Source organism: Oncorhynchus mykiss, chromosome 9, assembly GCF_057628025.1.
Source record: "Oncorhynchus mykiss isolate SJ-2025 chromosome 9, ASM5762802v1, whole genome shotgun sequence".
NCBI lineage: Eukaryota > Metazoa > Chordata > Actinopteri > Salmoniformes > Salmonidae > Oncorhynchus > Oncorhynchus mykiss.
The window spans coordinates 9,106,370-9,129,592 of record NC_143030.1 but is presented as its reverse complement, the minus strand read 5'-3'; the positions used below and the strand labels follow the sequence as shown (position 1 = coordinate 9,129,592).

The 23,223-nt window shown below is 44.2% G+C and overlaps 1 protein-coding gene across 1 annotated transcript in view; it reads left to right on the top strand.

Moving 5' to 3' along the window:
• LOC110518778 (pyruvate carboxylase, mitochondrial) overlaps positions 1 to 23,223 on the top strand; it is a 484,892-nt gene that overhangs the window by 444,403 nt on the left and 17,266 nt on the right. The window contains 4 exon segments of the mRNA XM_090183451.1: positions 4,615 to 4,686; positions 5,333 to 5,440; positions 20,515 to 20,661; positions 21,073 to 21,174. Coding sequence (XP_090039577.1) covers positions 4,615 to 4,686; positions 5,333 to 5,440; positions 20,515 to 20,661; positions 21,073 to 21,174 — 429 coding nt within the window.

Genomic DNA, 23,223 nt, shown 5'->3' with positions numbered 1-23,223 from the left:
TCATCGTGCCCTGTCTCCTCCCTCTCACCGTGCCTTCTCTTCTCCCTCTCATCGTGCCTTCTCTCCTCCCTCTCATCGTGCCTTCTCTCATCCCTCTCATCGTGCCTTCTCTCGTCCCTCTCATCGTGCCTTCTCTCGTCCCTCTCATCGTGCCCTGTCTCCTCCCTCTCATCGTGCCCTGTCTCCTCCCTCTCATTGTGCCTTCTCTCGTCCCTCTCATCGTGCCCTGTCTCCTCCCTCTCATCGTGCCCTGTCTCCTCCCTCTCATCGTGCCCTGTCTCCTCCCTCTCATCGTGCCGTGCCTCCTCCCTCTCATTGTGCTGCAGCAAGTCAGCACCTCAAGAATAAATGTCAGTTGGCTTTTCATAGCCGATAATTCAGAGTTTGAGACAGCAGGTGCAGTAGAGAGCGAGAGAGTTGAAAACAGCAGGTCTGGGACAGGTAGCCCATCCGGTGAACAGGTCAGGATTCCATAGCAGCAGGCAGAACAGTTGAAACTGGAGCAGCAGCACGACCACGTGGACTGGGGACAGCAAGGAGTCATCAGGCTAGGTAGTCCTGAGGCATGGTCCTAGAGATCAGGTTCCTCCGGGAGGGGAGATAGAGAATTAGAGGGAGCTTAAATTCACACAGGACACTGGATAAGACAGGAGAATTACACCAGATATAACAGACTGACCCTAGTCCCCCGACACATACACTATGGCAGCATAGATACTGGAGGCTGAAACAGGAGGGGTCAGGAGACACTGTGGCCCCATCCGATGATACCCCCGGACAGGGCCAAAAAGGCAGGATATAACCCCACCCACTTTGCCAAAACACAGCCCCCACACCACTAGAAGGATATCAACAGACAACCAACTTACTACCTTGAGACGAGGCTGAGTATAGCCCATGAAGATCTCCACCACAGCACAAACCTGAGGATGTGCCAACCCAGACAGGAAGATCACATCAGTGACTCAACCCACTCAAGTGACGCACCCTTCTTAGGGACGGCATGAAAGAGCACCAGTAAACCAGTGACTCAGCCCCTGTAATAGGGTTAGAGGCAGAGAATCCCAGTGGAAAGAGGGGAACCGACCAGGCAGAGACAGCAAGGGCAGTTCGTTGCTCCAGAGCCTTTCCGTTCACCTTCCCACTCCTGGGCCAGACTACACTCAATCATATGACCCACTGAAGAGATGAGTCTTCAGTACAGATTTAAACGTTGAGACTGAGTTTGCGTCTCTGACATGGGTAGGCAGACCATTCCATAAAAAAGGAGCTCTACAGGAGAAAGCCCTGCCTCCAGCTGTTTGCTTAGAAATTCTAGGGACAATAAGGAGGCCTGCGTCTTGTGACCGTAGCGTACATGTAGGTATGTACGGCAGGACCAAATCAGAGAGATAGTTAGGAGCAAGCCCATGTAATGCTTTGTAGGTTAGCAGTAAAACCTTGAAATCAGCCCTTGCCTTAACAAGAAGCCAGTGTAGAGAGGCAAACACTGGAGTAATGTGATGAAACATTTTGGGTTCTCGTCAAGATTTTATGCAGCCGTGTTTAGCACTAACTGAAGTTTATTTAGTGGCTTTATCCGGGTAGCCGGGAAGTAGAGCATTGCAGTAGTTGTATATAGAAGTGACAAAAGCATGGATTCAATTTTCATTTTTGGACAGAAAGGTTCTCTCATCATCACCTCCTCCCTCTCTTCTCTCCTTTCTCTCTTCTCTTCTCTCCTCTCCTCTTCTTTCTCCCCCTCTCTTCTCCTCTCCTCTCCTCTCCTCTCCTCTCCTCTCCTCTCCTCTCCTCTCCCCTCTCTCCTCTCTTCTCCTCTTTCCCTCCTCTCCTCTCCTCTCCTCTCCTCTTTCCCTCCTCTCCTCTCCTCTCCTCTCCTCTCCTCTCCTCTCCTCTCCTCTCCTCTCCTCTCCTCTCCTCTCCTCTCCTCTTCTCTCCTCTCCTCTCCTCTGCTCTGCTCTCCTCTCCTCTCCTTTCTCCCCTCTCTCCTCCATCTTTCCCCTCCCTTTTTCCCCTTCCCTCTCTCATTGCCTCTCCTCTCTGACAACACAAACACATCCTCAATGAATGCTTCCTCAGCGTTTAGTGCTACCTTGTTGCTCCCATCTCCCTGAGCCAAAACGATCAGAGATTAATACTAAATCCACTCTCTCTCCTCTCTCTCCCTCTGCTCGCTCTCTCTCTCTCTCTCTCTCTCTCTCTCGCTCCTCTCTCTCCCTCTGCTCGCTCTCTTTTTCACCTCTCCCTCAGTCACTCTCTCTCTCTCTCTCCCTCTGCTCGCTCTCTCTCTCTCTTTTTCACCACTCCCTCAGTCACTCTCTCTCTCTATCAGCAGTCACAGACAGAAAAATAGATAGAACCCTAAGAGTACCTGGGGACCCTCCCAAATGGCACCCTATTCCCTATACTTTACCCTTAGAGTCTATGGATTCTTCAATTACATTGAGCTGACTTCTGATTTCATGCTGGTCCTTCTTTTTCCGTAGTGTATTTCTGTATTGTTTTAGTGATTCACCAAAGTGAAGCCATGTGCTCAGGTTTTCTGGGTCTCGATGTCTTTGGTTGGATAGGTTTCTCAATTTCTTTCTTAGGGTTTTTTCATTCTTCATCAAACCATTTGTCCTGTCTGTCTGTCTGTCTGTCTGTCTGTCTGTCTGTCTGTCTGTCTGTCTGTCTGTCTGTCTGTCTGTCTGTCTGTCTGTCTCTCTGTCTCTCTGTCTCTGTCTCTCTCTCTGTCTCTGTCTCTCTCTCTCTCTCTACTTTCTTGTGTTCAATTATAGCTCTTCATAGCCAATGTGGAGGCCAGCTGTCTGGTTCCTGTCTCTCCTCTCTCTAGCTTTCCCATTATGAGAGTGTAGGTCTTGGCAGGTTAAACAGAATGGTTCCTGAATGGCATCCTAATTCCTATATAGTGCACTACTGTTAACCAGAGTCCTATGTGGTTAACTACTTCTGGGAAAATTGGAAAACACTAAACAAACAACAACACAAATAATTATCTATCCAAAACGGAGATGTATGGATAAACCACTCCAATCTTTTTGGCTCTATAACAAAGACCAAACAACAAAAACAAATAGAGTTGAAGTCGGAAGTGTACATGATCACTTACATATCTTAGAATCAACTATTAAAAACTACCAGAACCCACTGGATTCTCCAATGACCTCGAATGAACTACAGGACAAAAAACAATGAACTACAGAACTACGTATCCCACGTATCCCTAAGACGTTTTAACAGCAGACTACATTTCCTCAGTGAAAACAATATACTCAAATGTCAAATTGTTTTTTTTAACCAAATTACCGTGCGACAGACCACGTATTCACCCTGCACACCCAAACCGAGTAACAAAACAGAAAACAAAGGCAAAGTCTTCTTCTCATTCTTTGTAGATTTCAAAAAAAGCTTTAACTCAATTTGGCATGAGGGTCTGCTATACAAATTGATGGTAAGTGGTGTTGGGGGGAAAACATGATAAAATCCATGTACACAAACAGACGGTTAATACAGGCAGCAAGATGTGTGACCTGTCGCCACAAGACATTACATCACAGCAGCAAGATGTGTGACCTGTTGCCACAAGACAAGAGCAACCAGTAAAGAACACACACCATTGTAAATACGTCCCATACTCATGTTTATTTATTTTCCCTTTTGTACTTGAACTATTTGCACATAATATGACATCGGTAAGGTCTTTACTCTTTTGGAACTAGTGTGAGTGCAATATTTACTGTTAATATGTACTGTTTATTTCACTTTTGTTTATTATCTACTTCACTTGCTTTGGCAATGTTAACATATGTTTCCCATGCCAATAAAGCCCTTGAAATTGAATTGAGGGAAGGAGGGAGAGAGCTGTTTAAGAGGTGTTTTGGGTCCAATAAGTCACTATAGTTTAGACTGGAGGGCACAGTGGCACTGAGGAGACAGAGACAGAGAGAGAATGAGGGAAAGAGGAAAGAGAAACAGAGAAAGGGACTGGGGATAGCTGTGATTAGAGAGAGAGAGAGAGAGAGAGAGAGAGAGAGAGACCTTTCGGTTACTAGTCCAAACACTCTAACCACTAGGCTACCCTGTGTGTGTCTTATCAGTTGATGTTTTAACCCTGTTCATCTCTATCTTTTTCCCTCTCTCTCTCCCCCCTCCATCTCTCTCTCCCCCCCTTCCTCTCTTTCTCCCCCCTTCCTCTCTCTCTCCCCCTCCATCTCTCTCCCCCCTCCATCTCTCTCTCCCCGCTTCCTCTCTCTCTCCCCACTTCCTCTCTCTCCCCCCTTCCTCTCTCTCCCCCTCCATCTCTCTCTCTCCCCCTCCATCCCTCTCCCCCCTCCATCTTTCTCCCCTCCATCTCTCTCTCCCCCCTCCATCCCTCTCTCCCCCTCCATCTCCCTCTCTCTCCCCCATCTCTCTCTCCCTTCCTCTCTCTCCCCCCCTCCATCTCTCTCTCCCCCCTCCATCTCTCTCTCCCCCTCCATCTCTCTCTCCCCCCTCCATCTCTCACTCTCTCCCCTCCATCTCTCTCCCCCCTCCCTCTCTCTCCCCATCCATCTCTCTCCCCTCTCCATCCCTCTCTCCCATCTCTCTCTCCTCCCCTCCATCTCTCTCTAGGTGACTCCCAGCTCTAAGATTGTAGGAGACCTGGCTCAGTTCATGGTACAGAACAACCTGACGAGAGAGGAAGTATGTACATGTATCTGTCTTTACATTCAATATTAAAATTCTGTCTATTTATTGTTGCCGGGAACCATTCTACCAGGTCAACCACAATGTTGTGATTGTGATTGTGGTTGTGGTTGTGATTGTTATTGTGATTGTGATTTTGGTTGTGTTTGTTATTGTTGTTGTGATTGTGGTTGTGGTTGTGGTTGTTACTGTGATTGTGATTGTTGTTGTGATTGTGGTTGTGATTGTTGTTGTGATTGTTACTGTGATTGTGATTGTGGTTGTGATTGTTGTTGTGGTTGTGGTTGTGATTGTTGTTGTGATTGTGATTGTGGTTGTGATTGTTGTTGTGATTGTTGTTGTGATTGTTATTGTGATTGTTGTTGTGATTGTGGTTGTGATTGTTGTTGTGATTGTTGTTGTGATTGTTACTGTGATTGTGGTTGTGATTGAGGTTGTGATTGTGATTGTGGTTGTGGTTGTGGTTGTGATTGTGGTTGTGATTGTGGTTGTGATTGTTGTTGTGATTGTTGTTGTGATTGTTGTTGTGATTGTTGTTGTGATTGAGGTTGTGATTGTTGTTGTGATTGAGGTTGTGATTGTGATTGTTGTTGTGATTGTGGTTGTGATTGAGGTTGTGATTGTGATTGTGGTTGTTCTTCAGGTGGAGGAAAAAGCTGATGAGCTGTCCTTCCCTCTGTCTGTGGTGGAGTTTCTACAAGGACACATTGGGATACCGCACGGAGGCTTCCCCGAACCATTCAGGACCAGGGTAACACACAACCACACACAGGGAGACACTCACACAGGGAGAGACTCACACAGGGAGAGACTCACACAGGGAGACACTCACACAGGGAGACACTCACACAGGGAGAGACTCACACAGGGAGACACTCACACAGGGAGAGACTCACACAGGGAGAGACTCACACAGGGAGAGACTCACACAGGGAGAGACTCATACAGGGAGAGACTCACACAGGGAGACACTCACACAGGGAGAGACTCACACAGGTAGACACTCACACAGGGAGATACTCACACAGGGAGACACTCACACAGGGATGGACTCACACAGGGAGACACTCACACAGGGAGAGACTCACACAGGTAGACACTCACACAGGGAGAGACTCACACAGGGAGACACTCACACAGGGAGAGACTCACACATTGAGAGACTCACACAGGGAGAGACTCACACAGGGAGACACTCACACAGGGAGAAACTCATACAGGGAGACACTCACACAGGGAGAGACTCACACAGGGAGAGACTCACACAGGGAGAGACTCACACAGGGAGACACTCACACAGGGAGAGACTCACACAGGGAGAGACTCACACAGGGAGACACTCATACAGGGAGAGACTCACACAGGGAGACACTCACACAGGGAGAGACTCACACAGGTAGACACTCACACAGGGAGAGACTCACACAGGGAGACACTCACACAGGGATGGACTCACACACATATTACAGTATCATAGTTATTACAGTATCATAGTTATTACAGTATCACCTTTATTGCAGTATCATAGTTATTACAGTATCACCTTTATTACAGTATCATAGCTATTACAGTATCACACTTATTACAGTATCATATCTATTACAGTATCACCCTTATTACAGTATCATAGTTATTACAGTATCATATCTATTACAGTATCACCCTTATTACAGTATCATAGTTATTACAGTATCACCTTTATTACAGTATCGTTGTTATTACAGTATCACCGTTATTACAGCATCACCTTTATTGCAGTATCACCATTATTACAGTATCACCATTATTACAGTATCACCTTTATTACAGTATCACCATTATTACAGTATCAGTATTATTACAGTATCACCTTTATTACAGTATCACCTTTATTACAGTATCACCATTATTACATCATCTTTCCTCAGCAGAATTAGTTTCAACACACACACTCAAACATTACACACACACACTCTAATTTTACACACGTACACACACATACACACATTACACACATACACACACACTCAATCATTACACACATACACACACATAGACACATTACACACATACACACACACTGAAACATTACACATAAACTCACCCAAACATTACACACAAACACACTCAAACATTACACGCAAACACACCCAAACATTACACGCAAACACACCCAAACATTACACTCAAACACACCCAAACATTACACGCAAACACACTCAAACATTACACGCAAACACACTCAAACATTACTCACAAACACACCCAAACATTACACGCAAACACACTCAAACATTACACGCAAACACACTCAAACATTACACGCAAACACACCCAAACATTACACTCAAACACACTCAAACATTACTCACAAACACACCCAAACATTACACTCAAACACACCCAAACATTACACGCAAACACACTCAAACATTACACACAAACACACCCAAACATTACACTCAAACACACCCAAACATTACACGCAAACACACTCAAACATTACACACAACACACTCAAACATTACACGCAAACACACCCAAACATTACACTCAAACACACCCAAACATTACACTCAAACACACCCAAACATTACACTCAAACACACCCAAACATTACAGTCAAACACACCCAAACATTACAGTCAAACACACCCATTGCCCACCTGTGTCAGTATCTCCCAAGAGAAAAAGAAAGCAGACCTCCAGGAGCGTTATATCAACCATGTTGAGAAGATTTGGGAAATATCGACAGTTAAAGGGACAATCTGGGATTCAAATAACAGCAAAGTGGTCACACTTCACTAATATAAATGTTTTTTTTTTAAATACACAGCAATCCCAGATTTCCCTTTAAATAAAGTGGATCTCAACACAATCTACAACTCTCTTAATACTGCATGTGATTATCCCTCTCTCCCTTCCTTCCTTCCTTCCTTCCTTCCTTCCTTCCTTCCTTCCTTCCTTCCTTCCTTCCTTCCTTCCTTCCTTCCTTCCTTCCTTCCTTCCTTCCTTCCTTCCTTCCTTCCTTCCTTCCTCCCTCCCCTCCTCCCTCTCCCCTCCCTCCCTCCCTCCCTCCCTCCCTCCCTCGCTCTCTCTCTCCCTCCCTCCCCTCCTCAATCCCTCCCTCCCCTCCTCCCTCCCTCCCTCCCTCTATCAATTATATTTCAATATAAAGACTTTATTGACACGGGAAACATATGTTAACATTGCCAAAGCAAGTGAAGTCGATAATAAACAGAAATTAAATAAACAATCAAAATTAACAGTAAATATTACCTCACAGAAGTTCCAGAAGAATGAAGACATTTTAAATGTCATATTATGTCTGTTTACAGTGTTGTAACAACATGCAAATAGTTAAAGTACAACAGGGAGAAAAATAAACATAAATATGGGTTGCATTTAAAATGGTGTTTGTTCTTCACTGGTTGACCTTTTCTTGATTCCTTCCTTCCTCACTTCCTCTCACCCTCCCTCCCTCACTCCTCCCTTTCTCTCTCCCTCCCTACTTACCTCCCCTCCCTTCTCTCCCTCCCTCCCTCCCTCCCTCACCCCCCTCCCTTTCTCTCTCCCTCTCTCCCTCCTTCTCCATTCCTCTCTCATTCTCTCCCTCCCTCCTTATCCCTTCCTCTCTCATTCTCTCCCTCTCTCCCTCTCTCCTTCTCTCCCTCTCTCCCTCTCTCCTTCTCTCCCTCCCTCTCTCCCTCTCTCCTTCTCTCATTCTCTACTTCTCTCCCTCCCTCTCTCCCTCCTTCTCTCCCTCCCTCTCTCCTTCTCTCCCTCCCTCTCTCCCTCTCTCCATCTCCTGAGAGAAGCAGTAGCCTCCAGTCACAGAAGAAAATAACAAACTTTGTTGTTTGTCTGTTGTGGCGTCCCCCCAGACACACACACACACACACACACACACACATACACATACACATACACATACACATACACACACACACACACACACACACACACACACACCATGACTAGGGGGGCACAGTAGGGGAACTGGAGGTGTTTGTATTGGGAACATAATGTAGGGTGATTTCAGAAACACATATAGCTTTATGTACTAACTAACTCAGAGCTCTACTGAGACTTTCTCTCGCTAGCGGGACACCAGTCAACAACATCCGGTGAAATTGGAGGGCTCGCATTTCAAATAAATAATCGTAATATTAAACATTTATGAACAAAAAGTATCATGTCATTTAAAAGCTTAAATTGTTGTTAATCTAACTGCGTTTTCTGTTTTACAATAGAAACTGGACTAGCTATATAGTGTAATAGTAATGGTAATGTATAGTCAGTTCAGTTGTCAAATAGGCTTTACAGCGAAAGCATACCATGCTATTGTCTGATGACGGCGCACCATATCAACATATTTTTCAACCAACACAGGTTTCATAAAATCACAAATAGAGATTAAATAAATCACTTACTTTTGAAAATCTTCCTCTGTTTGCAATCCAAAGGGTCCCAGCTACAACAGGAATGGTCGTTTCGTTAGATAAAATCCTTCTTTATATCCCAAAAAGTCAGTTTAGTTGGCGCCATCGATTTTCAGTAATCCACTCATTCAACATGCAGACAAAGGAGTCCTAAAAACTACCTCTAAACTTTTGTTCAAACAAGTCAAACTACGTTTCTATTTAATCCTCAGGTACCCTAAACTGTAAATAAACTAGAATACATGTTTATTGATAGAAGTATGTTTAATGAAAAATAAAACATTTTAAGCACACGTCCTCTTCGTGGCAAACAGACTGTACCGGGACTCTTCCTACAAAAACTTCAAATTCTTTTGCTAAACTTTAATTAAACATGTTTTCTTGTGAAAACATGTTACTATTGATGTTCCCGAAAAGATTTCACTTGATCTCCCAAATGAAGAAGCGGGTAGCTGCAGGAACAAGGTTGGAGAGACTATGGCAAACAGAGTTTGGGTGGAATATCACCTACGGTGCAGAGAGAGGCAGCATGCTCCTCTAACAGAGGTTGATGAGAGCAAAATAACCAGAGTAGCCAACCAGGAGGATGGAGCAAAGCTACCAGGCAGGATGGAGCAAAGCTACCAGGCAGGATGGAGCAAAGCTACCGGGCAGGATGGAGCAAAGCTACCAGGCAGGATGGAACAAACCAACCAGGCAGGATGGAACAAACCAACCAGGCAGGATGGAACAAACCAACCAGGCAGAATGGAACAAAGCTACCAGGCAGGATGGAACAAACCAACCAGACAGGATGGAGCAAACCAACCAGGTAGGATGGAACAAACCAACCAGGCATGATGGAACAAACCAACCAGGCAGGATGGAACAAACCAACCAGGCAGGATGGAGCAAACCAACCAGGAAGGATGGAACAAACCAACCAGGCAGGATGGAACAAACCAACCAGGCAGGTGGAATATCACCTATGGTGCAGCAACCAACTAAATACAGAATTACCAGAAAAATGAATGAAAACAATTATTTTGTTTCAAACTTCAAATTATTTTGTTTCAAACTTCAAATTATTTTGTTTCAAACTTCAAATTCTTGCTGGTTTTTGAAGAAATGAGCCTGAAGCAATGAAAAAAGACTGTTGAAATCTATGTGGAAGCCATAGGAATTGTAATCTGGAAACTGGAATTGCATAGGACCCATAGCTTTCCATTATAAGAGCTAAAAAATATATAATAATTCCGGTTGGTTGATCTTTGGATTTGCACCTGCGATAACAATTGTGTTATAGTCTCAGACATTATTTTAACATTTCTAGAAACTTCAAAGTGTTTTCTATCCAATGCTACCAATTATATATATATATATATATATATATATATATATATATATATATATATATATATATATATATATCCTGGCTTCTGGGAATCAGTAAGAGGCAGCTTACTTGGGGGCACGTCAGTCAGGAAATTCAGGAAAATAGAACCTGTCCCTAAGAAAATATTTACCAAATAAACTAAAGTAGAAAAGCATAAAAAAGTAACACAATGAAATATCAATGTGGAGGCTATATACAGGGTATTACGGTACAGAGTCAATGTGGAGGCTATATACAGGGTATTACGGTACAGAGTCAATGTGGAGGCTATATACAGGGTATTACGGTACAGAGTCAATGTGGAGGCTATATACAGGGTATTACGGTACAGAGTCAATGTGGAGGCTATATACAGGGTATTACGGTACAGAGTCAATGTGGAGGCTATATACAGGGTATTACGGTACAGAGTCAATGTGGAGGCTATATACAGGGTGTTACGGTACAGAGTCAATGTGGAGGCTATATACAGGGTGTTATGGTACAGAGTCAATGTGGAGGCTATATACAGGGTATTATGGTACAGAGTCAGTGTGGAGGCTATATACAGGGTGTTATGGTACAGAGTCAGTGTGGAGGCTATATACAGGGTGTTATGGTACAGAGTCAATGTGGAGGCTATATACAGGGTATTACGGTACAGAGTCAGTGTGGAGGCTATATACAGGGTGTTATGGTACAGAGTCAATGTGGAGGCTATATACAGGGTGTTACGGTACAGAGTCAATGTGGAGGCTATATACAGGGTGTTACGGTACAGAGTCAGTGTGGAGGCTATATACAGGGTGTTATGGTACAGAGTCAATGTGGAGGCTATATACAGGGTGTTACGGTACAGAGTCAATGTGGAGGCTATATACAGGGTGTTACGGTACAGAGTCAATGTGGAGGCTATATACAGGGTGTTACGGTACAGAGTCAATGTGGAGGCTATATACAGGGTGTTACGGTACAGAGTCAATGTGGAGGCTATATACAGGGTATTACGGTACAGAGTCAGTGTGGAGGCTATATACAGGGTGTTATGGTACAGAGTCAATGTGGAGGCTATATACAGGGTGTTACGGTACAGAGTCAATGTGGAGGCTATATACAGGGTGTTACGGTACAGAGTCAATGTGGAGGCTATATACAGGGTATTACGGTACAGAGTCAATGTGGAGGCTATATACAGGGGGTACCGGTACAGAGTCAATGTGGAGACTATATACAGGGTATTACGGTACAGAGTCAATGTGGAGGCTATATACAGGGTATTATGGTACAGAGTCAATGTGGAGGCTATATACAGGGTATTACGGTACAGAGTCAATGTGGAGGCTATATACAGGGGGTACCGGTACAGAGTCAATGTGGAGGCTATATACAGGGGGTACCGGTACAGAGTCAATGTGGAGGCTATATACAGGGGGTACCGGTACAGAGTCAATGTGGAGGCTATATACAGGGGGTACCGGTACAGAGTCAATGTGGAGGCTATATACAGGGGGTACCGGTACAGAGTCAATGTGGAGGCTATATACAGGGGGTACCGGTACAGAGTCAATGTGGAGGCTATATACAGGGGGTACCGGTACAGAGTCAATGTGGAGGCTATATACAGGGGGTACCGGTACAGAGTCAATGTGGAGGCTATATACAGGGGGTACCGGTACAGAGTCAATGTGGAGGCTATATACAGGGGGTACCGGTACAGAGTCAATGTAGAGACTATATACAGGGTATTACGGTACAGAGTCAATGTGGAGGCTATATACAGGGGGTACCGGTACAGAGTCAATGTGGAGACTATATACAGGGTGTTACGGTACAGAGTCAATGTGGAGGCTATATACAGGGGGTACCGGTACAGAGTCAATGTGGAGGCTATATACAGGGTGTTACGGTACAGAGTCAATGTGGAGGCTATATACAGGGTGTACCGGTACAGAGTCAATGTGGAGGCTATATACAGGGTGTTACGGTACAGAGTCAATGTGGAGGCTATATACAGGGTGTTATGGTACAGAGTCAATGTGGAGGCTATATACAGGGTGTTACGGTACAGAGTCAATGTGGAGACTATATACAGGGTGTTACGGTACAGAGTCAATGTGGAGGCTATATACAGGGGGTACAGAGTCAATGTGGAGGCTATATACAGGGGGTACCGGTACAGAGTCAATGTGGAGGCTATATACAGGGGGTACCGGTACAGAGACAATGTGGAGGCTATATACAGGGGGTACCGGTACAGAGTCAATGTGGAGGCTATATACAGGGTGTACCGGTACAGAGTCAATGTGGAGGCTATATACAGGGGGTACCGGTACAGAGACAATGTGGAGGCTATATACAGGGGGTACTGGCACTGAGTCAATGTGGAGACTATATACAGGGGGTACAGATTCAATGTGGAGGCTATATACAGGGGGTACTGGCACTGAGTCAATGTGGAGACTATATACAGGGGGTACAGATTCAATGTGGAGGCTATATACAGGGGGTACTGGCACTGAGTCAATGTGGAGACTACATACAGGGGGTACAGATTGATTAATTTTTCAGAAGTCTTATGGCTTGGAGGGTAGAAGCTGTTAAGGAGCCTTTTGGTCCTAGACTTGGTGCTCCGGTACCGCTTGCCGTGTGGTAACAGAGAAAACAGTCTATAACTTGGTTGACTGGAGTCTCTGACAATTTTTTGTGCCTTCCTCTGACACCGCCTATTATATAGGTCCCGGATGACAGGAAGCTTGGCCCCAGTGATGTACTGGGACGTACGCACTACTCCCTGTAGAGAGACCGCCTTACGGTCAGATGCTTAGTGGTTGCCATATCAGGCGGTGATTCAACCGGTAAGAATGCTCTCGATGGTGCAGCTGTAGAACTTTTTGAGTATCTGGGGACCCATGACAAATCTTTTCAGTCTTTTCAGTCTTCACACCCAGAGCTTTTTTGCAGTGACTGTATTATCACCAAACGGTACTCAGGGCTCTAACGACCACCAGGTCCTAATGGTCTGGTACTCAGGGCTCTAATGACTACCAGGTCCTAATGGTCTGGTACTCAGGGCTCTAATGACTACTAGGTCCTAATGGCCTGGTACTCAGGGCTCTAACTACCATTGGGTCCTAATGGCCTGGTACTCAGGGCTCTAACGACCATCAGTTCCTAATGGCCTGGTACTCAGGGCTGTAACTACCATCGGGTCCTAATGGCCTGGAACTCAGGGCTTTAATGACCATCAGGGCTCTATTGTCCTTCTAACCACTCTGACATGAATGTAATCGATTAATCACCACACAAAAAAAAACGTATCATTGAAATAGTATCCTGCTTTTACACTTCTCCTCCCTGTGATTGATCAATTTGAAGAAAGAAGTTCCAACAGCAGGTTGAAACTGATGTGGAAAACATGGTCGTTGTGGATGTTGTTTCAACGTCTTCAGACAATGAACTGGACTGCTGGTTAATACAAAACAGCCATATGCATATTAGAGCTTATGCATTTAAATGTTTTCTATAAAAAAAAAATGTTTAACCTTTATTTAACTAGGCAAGTCAGTTAAAGAACAAATTCTCATCATTAAAATAATGATTGTGCCATTATTCAATACATAGCCTACGGCATATTACGCACGGCTGAAAAATATCAAACAAAACTGATTTAAGAGTTTTTTTGGTACATAATTGGTCTGGCCTTTAAGTGCTGATTGTATTATTATGCATACTGGATGGACTAGTTACCTGACGCTACGCTCCAAACTTTCTATCCATGACTCTGGGAGACAACGTAAAGCCCTAGGCCATATTGTTGGTTCATTGATTGTGGAGGCTTACAGAGTTCATTTATAGGTTGACTCATTCCTTTAACTACAGAATATCTCATTACCGTGTGTTTCCATCTCCTCCTCTCTCTCCTTCATTCCTTTTTAACTACAGAATATCTCAGTACCGTGTTTCCATCTCCTCCTCTCTCTCCTTCATTCCTTTAATTCTTGAAGAACACCATCCCATTATCGTCAACATCCGCTGAATTGCAGAGCTCCAAATTCAAATGAAATTACTAAAAATATTTTATTTCGTGAAATCACAAGTGCAATATAGCAAAACACATCTTAGCTTGTTGTTAATCCACCTGGCATGTCAGATGTCAAAAAATATTTACAGTGAAAGCAAACCAAGCGTTTATGTGAGGACATCTCTCTCAGCAGACAAAACCTTACAAACAGCTAGCAGCAAAGTAGATTGGTCACGAAAGTCAGAAAAGCAATAAAATGAATCGCTTACCTTTGATGATCTTTGGATGTTTGCACTCACGAGACTCCCAGTTACACAATAAATGTTTGTTTTGTTCCATAAAGATTATTTTTATATCCAAAATACCTCCATTTGGTTGGCACGTTTTGTTCAGTAATCCACAGGGTCGAGCGGTCACGAAGGGGCAGACGAAAATCCCAAATAGTATCCGTAAAGTTCATAGAAACATGTCAAACGTTTTTTATAATCAATCCTCAGGTTGTTTTTACAATACATAATCGGTAATATTTCAACCGGACGGTAGCTTTTTCAATAGGAGAGAGAGAGAAATTATCTGCTCCAAGCTGTTGCGCATGCAAAACTCTGCTGGCACTCAGCCATCCACTGTAGCGAAGTGATCGTTCTCGCTCATTTTTCAGAATAAAAGGCTGAAACTATGTCTAAATACTGTTCACATCATGTGGAAGCCATAGGGAAAGGAATCTGGTTGATATCCCTTTAACTTCTTATGGTATAGGGGAAGCTTGCGTCCCACTTGGCCAACAGCCAGGGAAATGCAGCGCGGCAAATTCAAATAAATTGATATAGAAATCAAACTTTCATTAAATCACACATGTTAGATACTAACTTAAAGCCACACTCGTTGTGAATCCAGCCAACATGTCAGATTTCAAAAAGGCTATTCGGCGAAAGCATAAGAAGCTATTATCTGATGATAGCACAACAGTAAACAAAGAGAGTAGAATATTTCAACCCTGCAGGCGCTACACAAAATGCAGAAATAAAATATAAAACATGCCTTACCTTTGACGAGCTTCTTTTGTTGGCACTCCAATATGTCCCATAAACATCACAATTGGTCCTTTTGTTCGATTAATTCCGTCCATATATATCCAAACTGTCAATTTATTTGGCGCGTTTGATCCAGAAAAAAAACAGCTTCCAAATTGCGCAACGTCACTACAAAATATTTCAAACGTTGCCTGTAAACTTTGCCAAAACATTTCAAAGTACATTTCAAACGACTTTTTGTAATACAACTTTAGGTATTTTTAAACGTTAATAGTAGATACATTTGAAGACGGGTCTATCTGTGTGCAGTACAGGAAGACAACAAACCAAGCTACTTTTCAAGTCTTGCGCAACTCTCAACAGTGTTACGCAGTTCCTAGATGGCCGTACTTCTTCATTGCACAAATGAATAACCTCAACCACATTCCAAAGACTGGTGACATCCAGTGGAAGCGGTAGGAACTGAAAACAAGTTCCTAAGAAATATCGTTTCCCAATGAGACTCACTGAACAGACAGAGACCTAAAAAAAAAAATATGAACGGTTAGCACTCAGGGTTTTTCCTGCTACATAAGTTATGTTATACTCACAGACATGATTCAAACATTAACATTAACTACAGAATATCTCACTACCGTGTGTTTCCATCTCCTCCTCTCTCTCCTTCATTCCTATCTCCAGAACACAGAGAAGGGCTGTCAAAACTTTAATTAAACATGTTTTATTGTGAAAACATGTTACTATTGATGTTCCCGAAAAGATTTCACTTGATCTCCCAAATGAAGAAGCGGGTAGCTGCAGGAACAGGGTTGGAGAGACTATGGCGAACAGAGTTTGGGTGGAATATCACCTATGGTGCAGAGAGAGGCAGCATGCTCCTCTAACAGAGGTTGATGAGAGCAAAATAACCAGAGTAGCCAACCAGGAGGATGGAGCAAAGCTACCAGGCAGGATGGAGCAAAGCTACCAGGCAGGATGGAGCAAAGCTACCAGGCAGGATGGAGCAAAGCTACGAGGCAGGATGGAGCAAAGCTACCAGGCAGGATGGATCAAAGCTACCGGGCAGGATGGAGCAAAGCTACCAGGCACGATGGAACAAACCAACCAGGCAGGATGGAACAAACCAACCAGGCAGGATGGAACAAACCAACCAGGCAGGATGGAACAAACCAACCAGGCAGGATGGAACAAACCAACCAGGCAGGGTGTAGCAAACCAACCAGGCAGGATGGAGCAAACCAACCAGGCAGGATGGAACAGACCAACCAGGCAGGATGGAGCAAACCAGGCAGGATGGAACAAACCAACCAGGCAGGATGGAACAAAGCTACCAGGCAGGATGGAACAAACCAACCAGACAGGATGGAACAAACCAACCAGGCAGGATGGAACAAACCAACCAGGCAGGATGGAACAAACCAACCAGGCAGGATGGAACAAACCAACCAGGCAGGATGGAACAAAGCTACCAGGCAAGATGGAGCAAACCAACCAGGCAGGATGGAACAAACCAACCAGGCAGGATGGAGCAAACCAACCAGGCAGGGTGGAACAAACCAACCAGGCAGGGTGTAGCAAACCAACCAGGCAGGATGGAGCAAACCAACCAGGCAGGATGGAACAGACCAACCAGGCAGGATGGAACAAAGCTACCAGGCAAGATGGAGCAAACCAACCAGGCAGGATGGAACAAACCAACCAGGCAGGATGGAACAAACCAACCAGGCAGGATGGAACAAACCAACCAGGCAGGATGGAACAAACCAACCAGGCAGGATGGAACAAACCAACCAGGCAGGATGGAACAAACCAACCAGGCAGGATGGAACAAAGCTACCAGGCAAGATGGAGCAAACCAACCAGGCAGGATGGAACAAACCGACCAGGCAGGATGGAACAAACCAACCAGGCAGGATGGAACAAACCAACCAGGCAGGATGGAACAAACCAACCAGGCAGGATGGAACAAACCAACCAGGCAGGATGGAACAAACCAACCAGGCAGGATGGAACAAACCAACCAGGCAGGATGGAACAAACCAACCAGGCAGGATGGAACAAACCAACCAGGCAGGATGGAACAAACCAACCAGGCAGGATGGAACAAACCAACCAGGCAGGATGGAGCAAACCAACCAGGCAGGATGGAGCAAACCAACCAGGCAGGGTGAATATCACCTATGGTGCAGCAACCAACTAAATACAGAATTTCCAGAAAAATGGATGAGTCAGGTGGAAAGGCGGAGAAAAGAAGGAACCTGCTTGTCGGCCCCGTATTAAAGGCCAAAAATGGTTAAAGAAAATTAGGATGAATTATAAAGTGTACCAGCTTCATTTAAGGACCACCAAATTGACAGCTGTGCCATACAGATTGCAAAATATTGGGTTTTAGATTTTAATTAATGAACTGAACGACAACAGATCCAAAACTTAAGAGTTTTTCAATTTAATTTATGAAAACAAAATTCTTGCAACGAATAGAATGTTATATATATATATGGGAGATTCAATCATCCCAGCTCTGCAGATTTTGCTGTGAAGAGACAGAGTCATTAGATAATTTGTTTTGGTTCTCTCCATATGTAGCTTGTTTTTGGTCGCAGGTTCAGGAACGGCTGAAGAATTATAACATTTACCTGGCGATGACTCTGCATATCTGAAAAGTCAATCAATCAGTAATACTCTTAGAACAAAAAAACGTATTTATCATTAATTTACAATCTTTAGTAACTATGAGAATCGAAAGTTTCAGAACTTTTGTGAAAACACCACACCTCAGGGTTGATTGGAGCTGAAAGGTAGAACTAATAACAAGATAACTAAACACCACACCTCAGGGTTGATTGGAGCTGAAAGGTAGAACTGATAACAAGATAACTAAACACCACACCTCAGGGTTGATTGGAGCTGAAAGGTAGAACTAATAACAAGATAACTAAACACCACACCTCAGGGTTGATTGGAGCTGAAAGGTAGAACTAATAACAAGATAACTAAACACCACACCTCAGGGTTGATTGGAGCTGAAAGGTAGAACTGATAACAAGATAACTAAACACCACACCTCAGGGTTGATTGGAGCTGAAAGGTAGAACTAATAACAAGATAACTAAACACCACACCTCAGGGTTGATTGGAGCTGAAAGGTAGAACTAATAACAAGATAACTAAACACCACACATCAGGGTTGATTGGAGCTGAAAGGTAGAACTGATAACAAGATAACTAAACACCACACCTCAGGGTTGATTGGAGCTGAAAGGTAGAACTGATAACAAGATAACTAAACACCACACCTCAGGGTTGATTGGAGCTGAAAGGTAGAACTAATAACAAGATAACTAAACACCACACCTCAGGGTTGATTGGAGCTGAAAGGTAGAACTAATAACAAGATAACTAAACACCACACCTCAGGGTTGATTGGAGCTGAAAGGTAGAACTAATAACAAGATAACTAAACACCACACCTCAGGGTTGATTGGAGCTGAAAGGTAGAACTAATAACAAGATAACTAAACACCACACCTCAGGGTTGATTGGAGCTGAAAGGTAGAACTAATAACAAGATAACTAAACACCACACCTCAGGGTTGATTGGAGCTGAAAGGTAGAACTAATAACAAGATAACTAAACACCACACCTCAGGGTTGATTGGAGCTGAAAGGTAGAACTAATGACAAGATAACTAAACACCACACCTCAGGGTTGATTGGAGCTGAAAGGTAGAACTGATAACAAGATAACTAAACACCACACCTCAGGGTTGATTGGAGCTGAAAGGTAGAACTAATAACAAGATAACTAAACACCACACCTCAGGGTTGATTGGAGCTGAAAGGTAGAACTAATAACAAGATAACTAAACACCACACCTCAGGGTTGATTGGAGCTGAAAGGTAGAACTAATAACAAGATAACTAAACACCACACCTCAGGGTTGATTGGAGCTGAAAGGTAGAACTGATAACAAGATAACTAAACACCACACCTCAGGGTTGATTGGAGCTGAAAGGTAGAACTGATAACAAGATAACTAAACACCACACCTCAGGGTTGATTGGAGCTGAAAGGTAGAACTAATAACAAGATAACTAAACACCACACCTCAGGGTTGATTGGAGCTGAAAGGTAGAACTAATAACAAGATAACTAAACACCACACCTCAGGGTTGATTGGAGCTGAAAGGTAGAACTAATAACAAGATAACTAAACACCACACCTCAGGGTTGATTGGAGCTGAAAGGTAGAACTGATAACAAGATAACTAAACACCACACCTCAGGGTTGATTGGAGCTGAAAGGTAGAACTGATAACAAGATAACTAAACACCACACCTCAGGGTTGATTGGAGCTGAAAGGTAGAACTGATAACAAGATAACTAAACACCACACCTCAGGGTGTTTTCACCTCTCGTGAAAACGAGAGAGAGAGAGAGAGAGAGAGAGAGAGAGAGAGAGAGAGAGACAGAGACAGAGACAGAGAGAGAGAAAGGGAGAGAGAGAGAGAGAGAAAGAGAGAGAGTCCTGTATGAAACTACGAAACTGAGTCCTTAAAGGAATGGGTGTATGTGTGCGTGCGTGCGTGCACACACATATTGAATTAGCCAATTATCAACAAGGGTGGTCCTGTACTGGCCAATCGTCACAGGGGAACTGCAGAGGTTCTTAGAACACTTGAGTGGAACTCCTGGAACACAATAGAATGTTCCTTTTTTCTGTTTTCCACATTTTTTTGAGGCCTACTGTCAGTTAATTAACATTGGCACGGCAACCATGTCCAATTTATAACACTTCTTCGTTGTTGCAGAGATTTTTTTATTTTTTTTAAAACACCATCAAGGAAAAGGAGACATAATGTCCTTGAGACTGTAGACGACAGCAGCAGAATGAGGAAGATGAGGAAGTACTCGACGAAAGAGAAAAGATGACCAATATGAAGTCTTTTACGATGGCTGTCTCCCCTCTCCCCGCCCCACTCCCCCCCCCTCACAGGTTCTAAAATCCCTCCCCCGTATCGAGGGGCGTCCTGGTGCCACCCTGCCTCCCCTGGACTTCGATGCCCTGGAGGCCGGGCTTCGTTTGCTGCACGGCGATGACATCACAGAGGAGGATGTGATGTCAGCGGCCATGTATCCCAAGGTATTTTATATTTATATTTACACACACACACACACACACACACACACACACACACACACACACACACACACACACACACACACACACACACACACACACACACACACACACACACACACACACACACACACACACACACACACACACACACACGGCATCCCTAGCCTTATCCTCAGAAGGCATCCCTAGATTTGATTTGACACACACACACACACTCTGTTGATTTGTTGACTCAGGTACGGATGGTAGTGAGAATAGATGTTCATGTTATACTCTGTCTTTCTCTCTGTTCTCTCTCTGTCTTTCTCTCTGTTCTCTCTCTGTTCTCTCTCTGTTCTCTCTCTGTTCTCTCTGTGTTCTCTCTGTTCTCTCTCTGTTCTCCCTCTGTTCTCTCTCTGTTCTCTCTCTCAGGTGTTCCAGGAGTACAAAGAGTTCACAGGTAGCTTCGGTCCCGTCGACTGCCTCAGCACACGACTCTTCTTGGACGGGCCCAAGATAGCAGAGGAATTTCAGGTTGGTGGTAATATCTTGGTTTCTTTTAAGCATCTTCGGTACAGTCCTCTTTTTTTTTTCTAGCTGATTAGTTTGAGGTGTATTGTAGGGTATAATAATGTCTATTAATAATTCATATTTATCCTGAGAGTCCCAGGAAATACCACCAAAATCAGAAGCATAAACATTTAAAGTGTTTAATTAAAACCAAGAGTTCTCCTCAAATAAGAGGGGCACTGCGTCACCTTGTTGGCTTGGCTGTGACACCTTGTCGGCTTGGCTGCTCCACCTTGTCGGCTTGGCTGCTCCACCTTGTCGGCTTGGCTGCTCCACCTTGTCGGCTTGGCTGCTCCACCTTGGCTGCTCCACCTTGTTGGCTGCTCCACCTTGTCGGCTTGGCTGCTCCACCTTGTCAGCTTGGCTGCTCCACCTTGTCAGCTTGGCTGCTCCACCTTGTCAGCTTGGCTGCTCCACCTTGTTGGCTGCTCCACCTTGTTGGCTGCTCCACCTTGTTGGTTGCTCCACCTTGTCGGCTTGGCTGCTCCACCTTGTCGGCTTGGCTGCTCCACCTTGTTGGCTGCTCCACCTTGTTGGCTGCTCCACCTTGTTGGCCGCTCCACCTTGTTGTCCGCTCCACCTTGTTGGCTGCTCCACCTTGTCGGCCGCTTCACCTTGTCGGCCGCTCCACCTTGTCGGGCGCTCCACCTTGTCGGCCGCTCCACCTTGTCGGTTGCTCCACCTTGTCGGCTGCTCCACCTTGTTGGCTGCTCCACCTTGTCAGCTTGGCTGCGCCACTATGGAAAGAGTTCAGATTAAACAGATTTTTAGTGAGTATAGAGTAACTATCTTTGATCAGTTACATTGTTGTCAATTGCGAAACAGGCTGTTCATAAATTCAGAGCGCTATTATGTTCCTCAATTAACACGGAGCGTTTACAGGACCCACAGAGCGCAGCCGGAGTATAGACTATAGTCTCTTTGTAACAGCAGTCAAGTCAAGTGACCAAAGTTGCTATGCTTTGCTAGATAACATCCTTCAATGAATTACAGGATATCTCCCACATTTGTCACCATCTCTGATGATTCTACAGACGGCAGATCAGCTCGTGAATAAACGGGGAGACGGAGAGAGGAAATAGTTTAAACATCAAGGTATCTTAACGTGGGGATCAACTCTGTTGTATAAAATATCCATCTCTACTGTCATACCGTTTGTTGATCACACATTCTCTACCGAAGCTCTCATACCAGCAGCAGTAGGAGACAGAGCGCAGAGAAGCCGGGAATGTTACAGCTGTATTTTGACAAGCGAGAGATGTGCTTTGATAATGCCACCTATGAAATACAGAATAAAGTTAGGATTTATGGGGGGGTTTCAGTGGGACAGGATGATAACGAAGTCTTTTTCCTCATGTCTCTATGAATTGTTTAACCCGACTTCATGTCTGTGTCAAAAAAACATAGTGAATTATGCATAGGACTGTCAACATTGGTGGCTACCAAAGAAAAAGACACACGTTATTTTATAGGCTTTGAGTTTTTTTTTTATATATATATGGTTTATTTATCAGTGTTGAAACTGCGTTTGGGTCACGTGTGCTTTTGAATTCAATGGCGACTTTAGTGTGAAGTGAATAGACAAACAGGCTTCTACAACCTGCTGGGATAATGTGCTATTGGTGGAATTGCATTAGTGTCACATTGGGGGAAATGTTGTAATTTCCCAGGTCTTGTCATTTTATTTTTTTGGGGTGGGAAATGTGAAGTGTGTCCCCGGGACAGTCCTGGGATGTTACCCTGGGATGTTACCCATGTTACAGATGTTACCCATGTTACCCTGTCACCCATGTTACAGATGTTACCCATGATACCCATGTTACCCATGATACCCATGTTACCCATGATACCCATGTTACAGATGTTACCCATGTTACAGATGTTACCCATGTTACCCAAGTTACCCATGTTACAGATGTTACAGATGTTACCCATGTTACCCAAGTTACCCATGTTACAGATGTTAACCATGATACCCATGTTACCCATGATACCCATGTTACCCATGATACC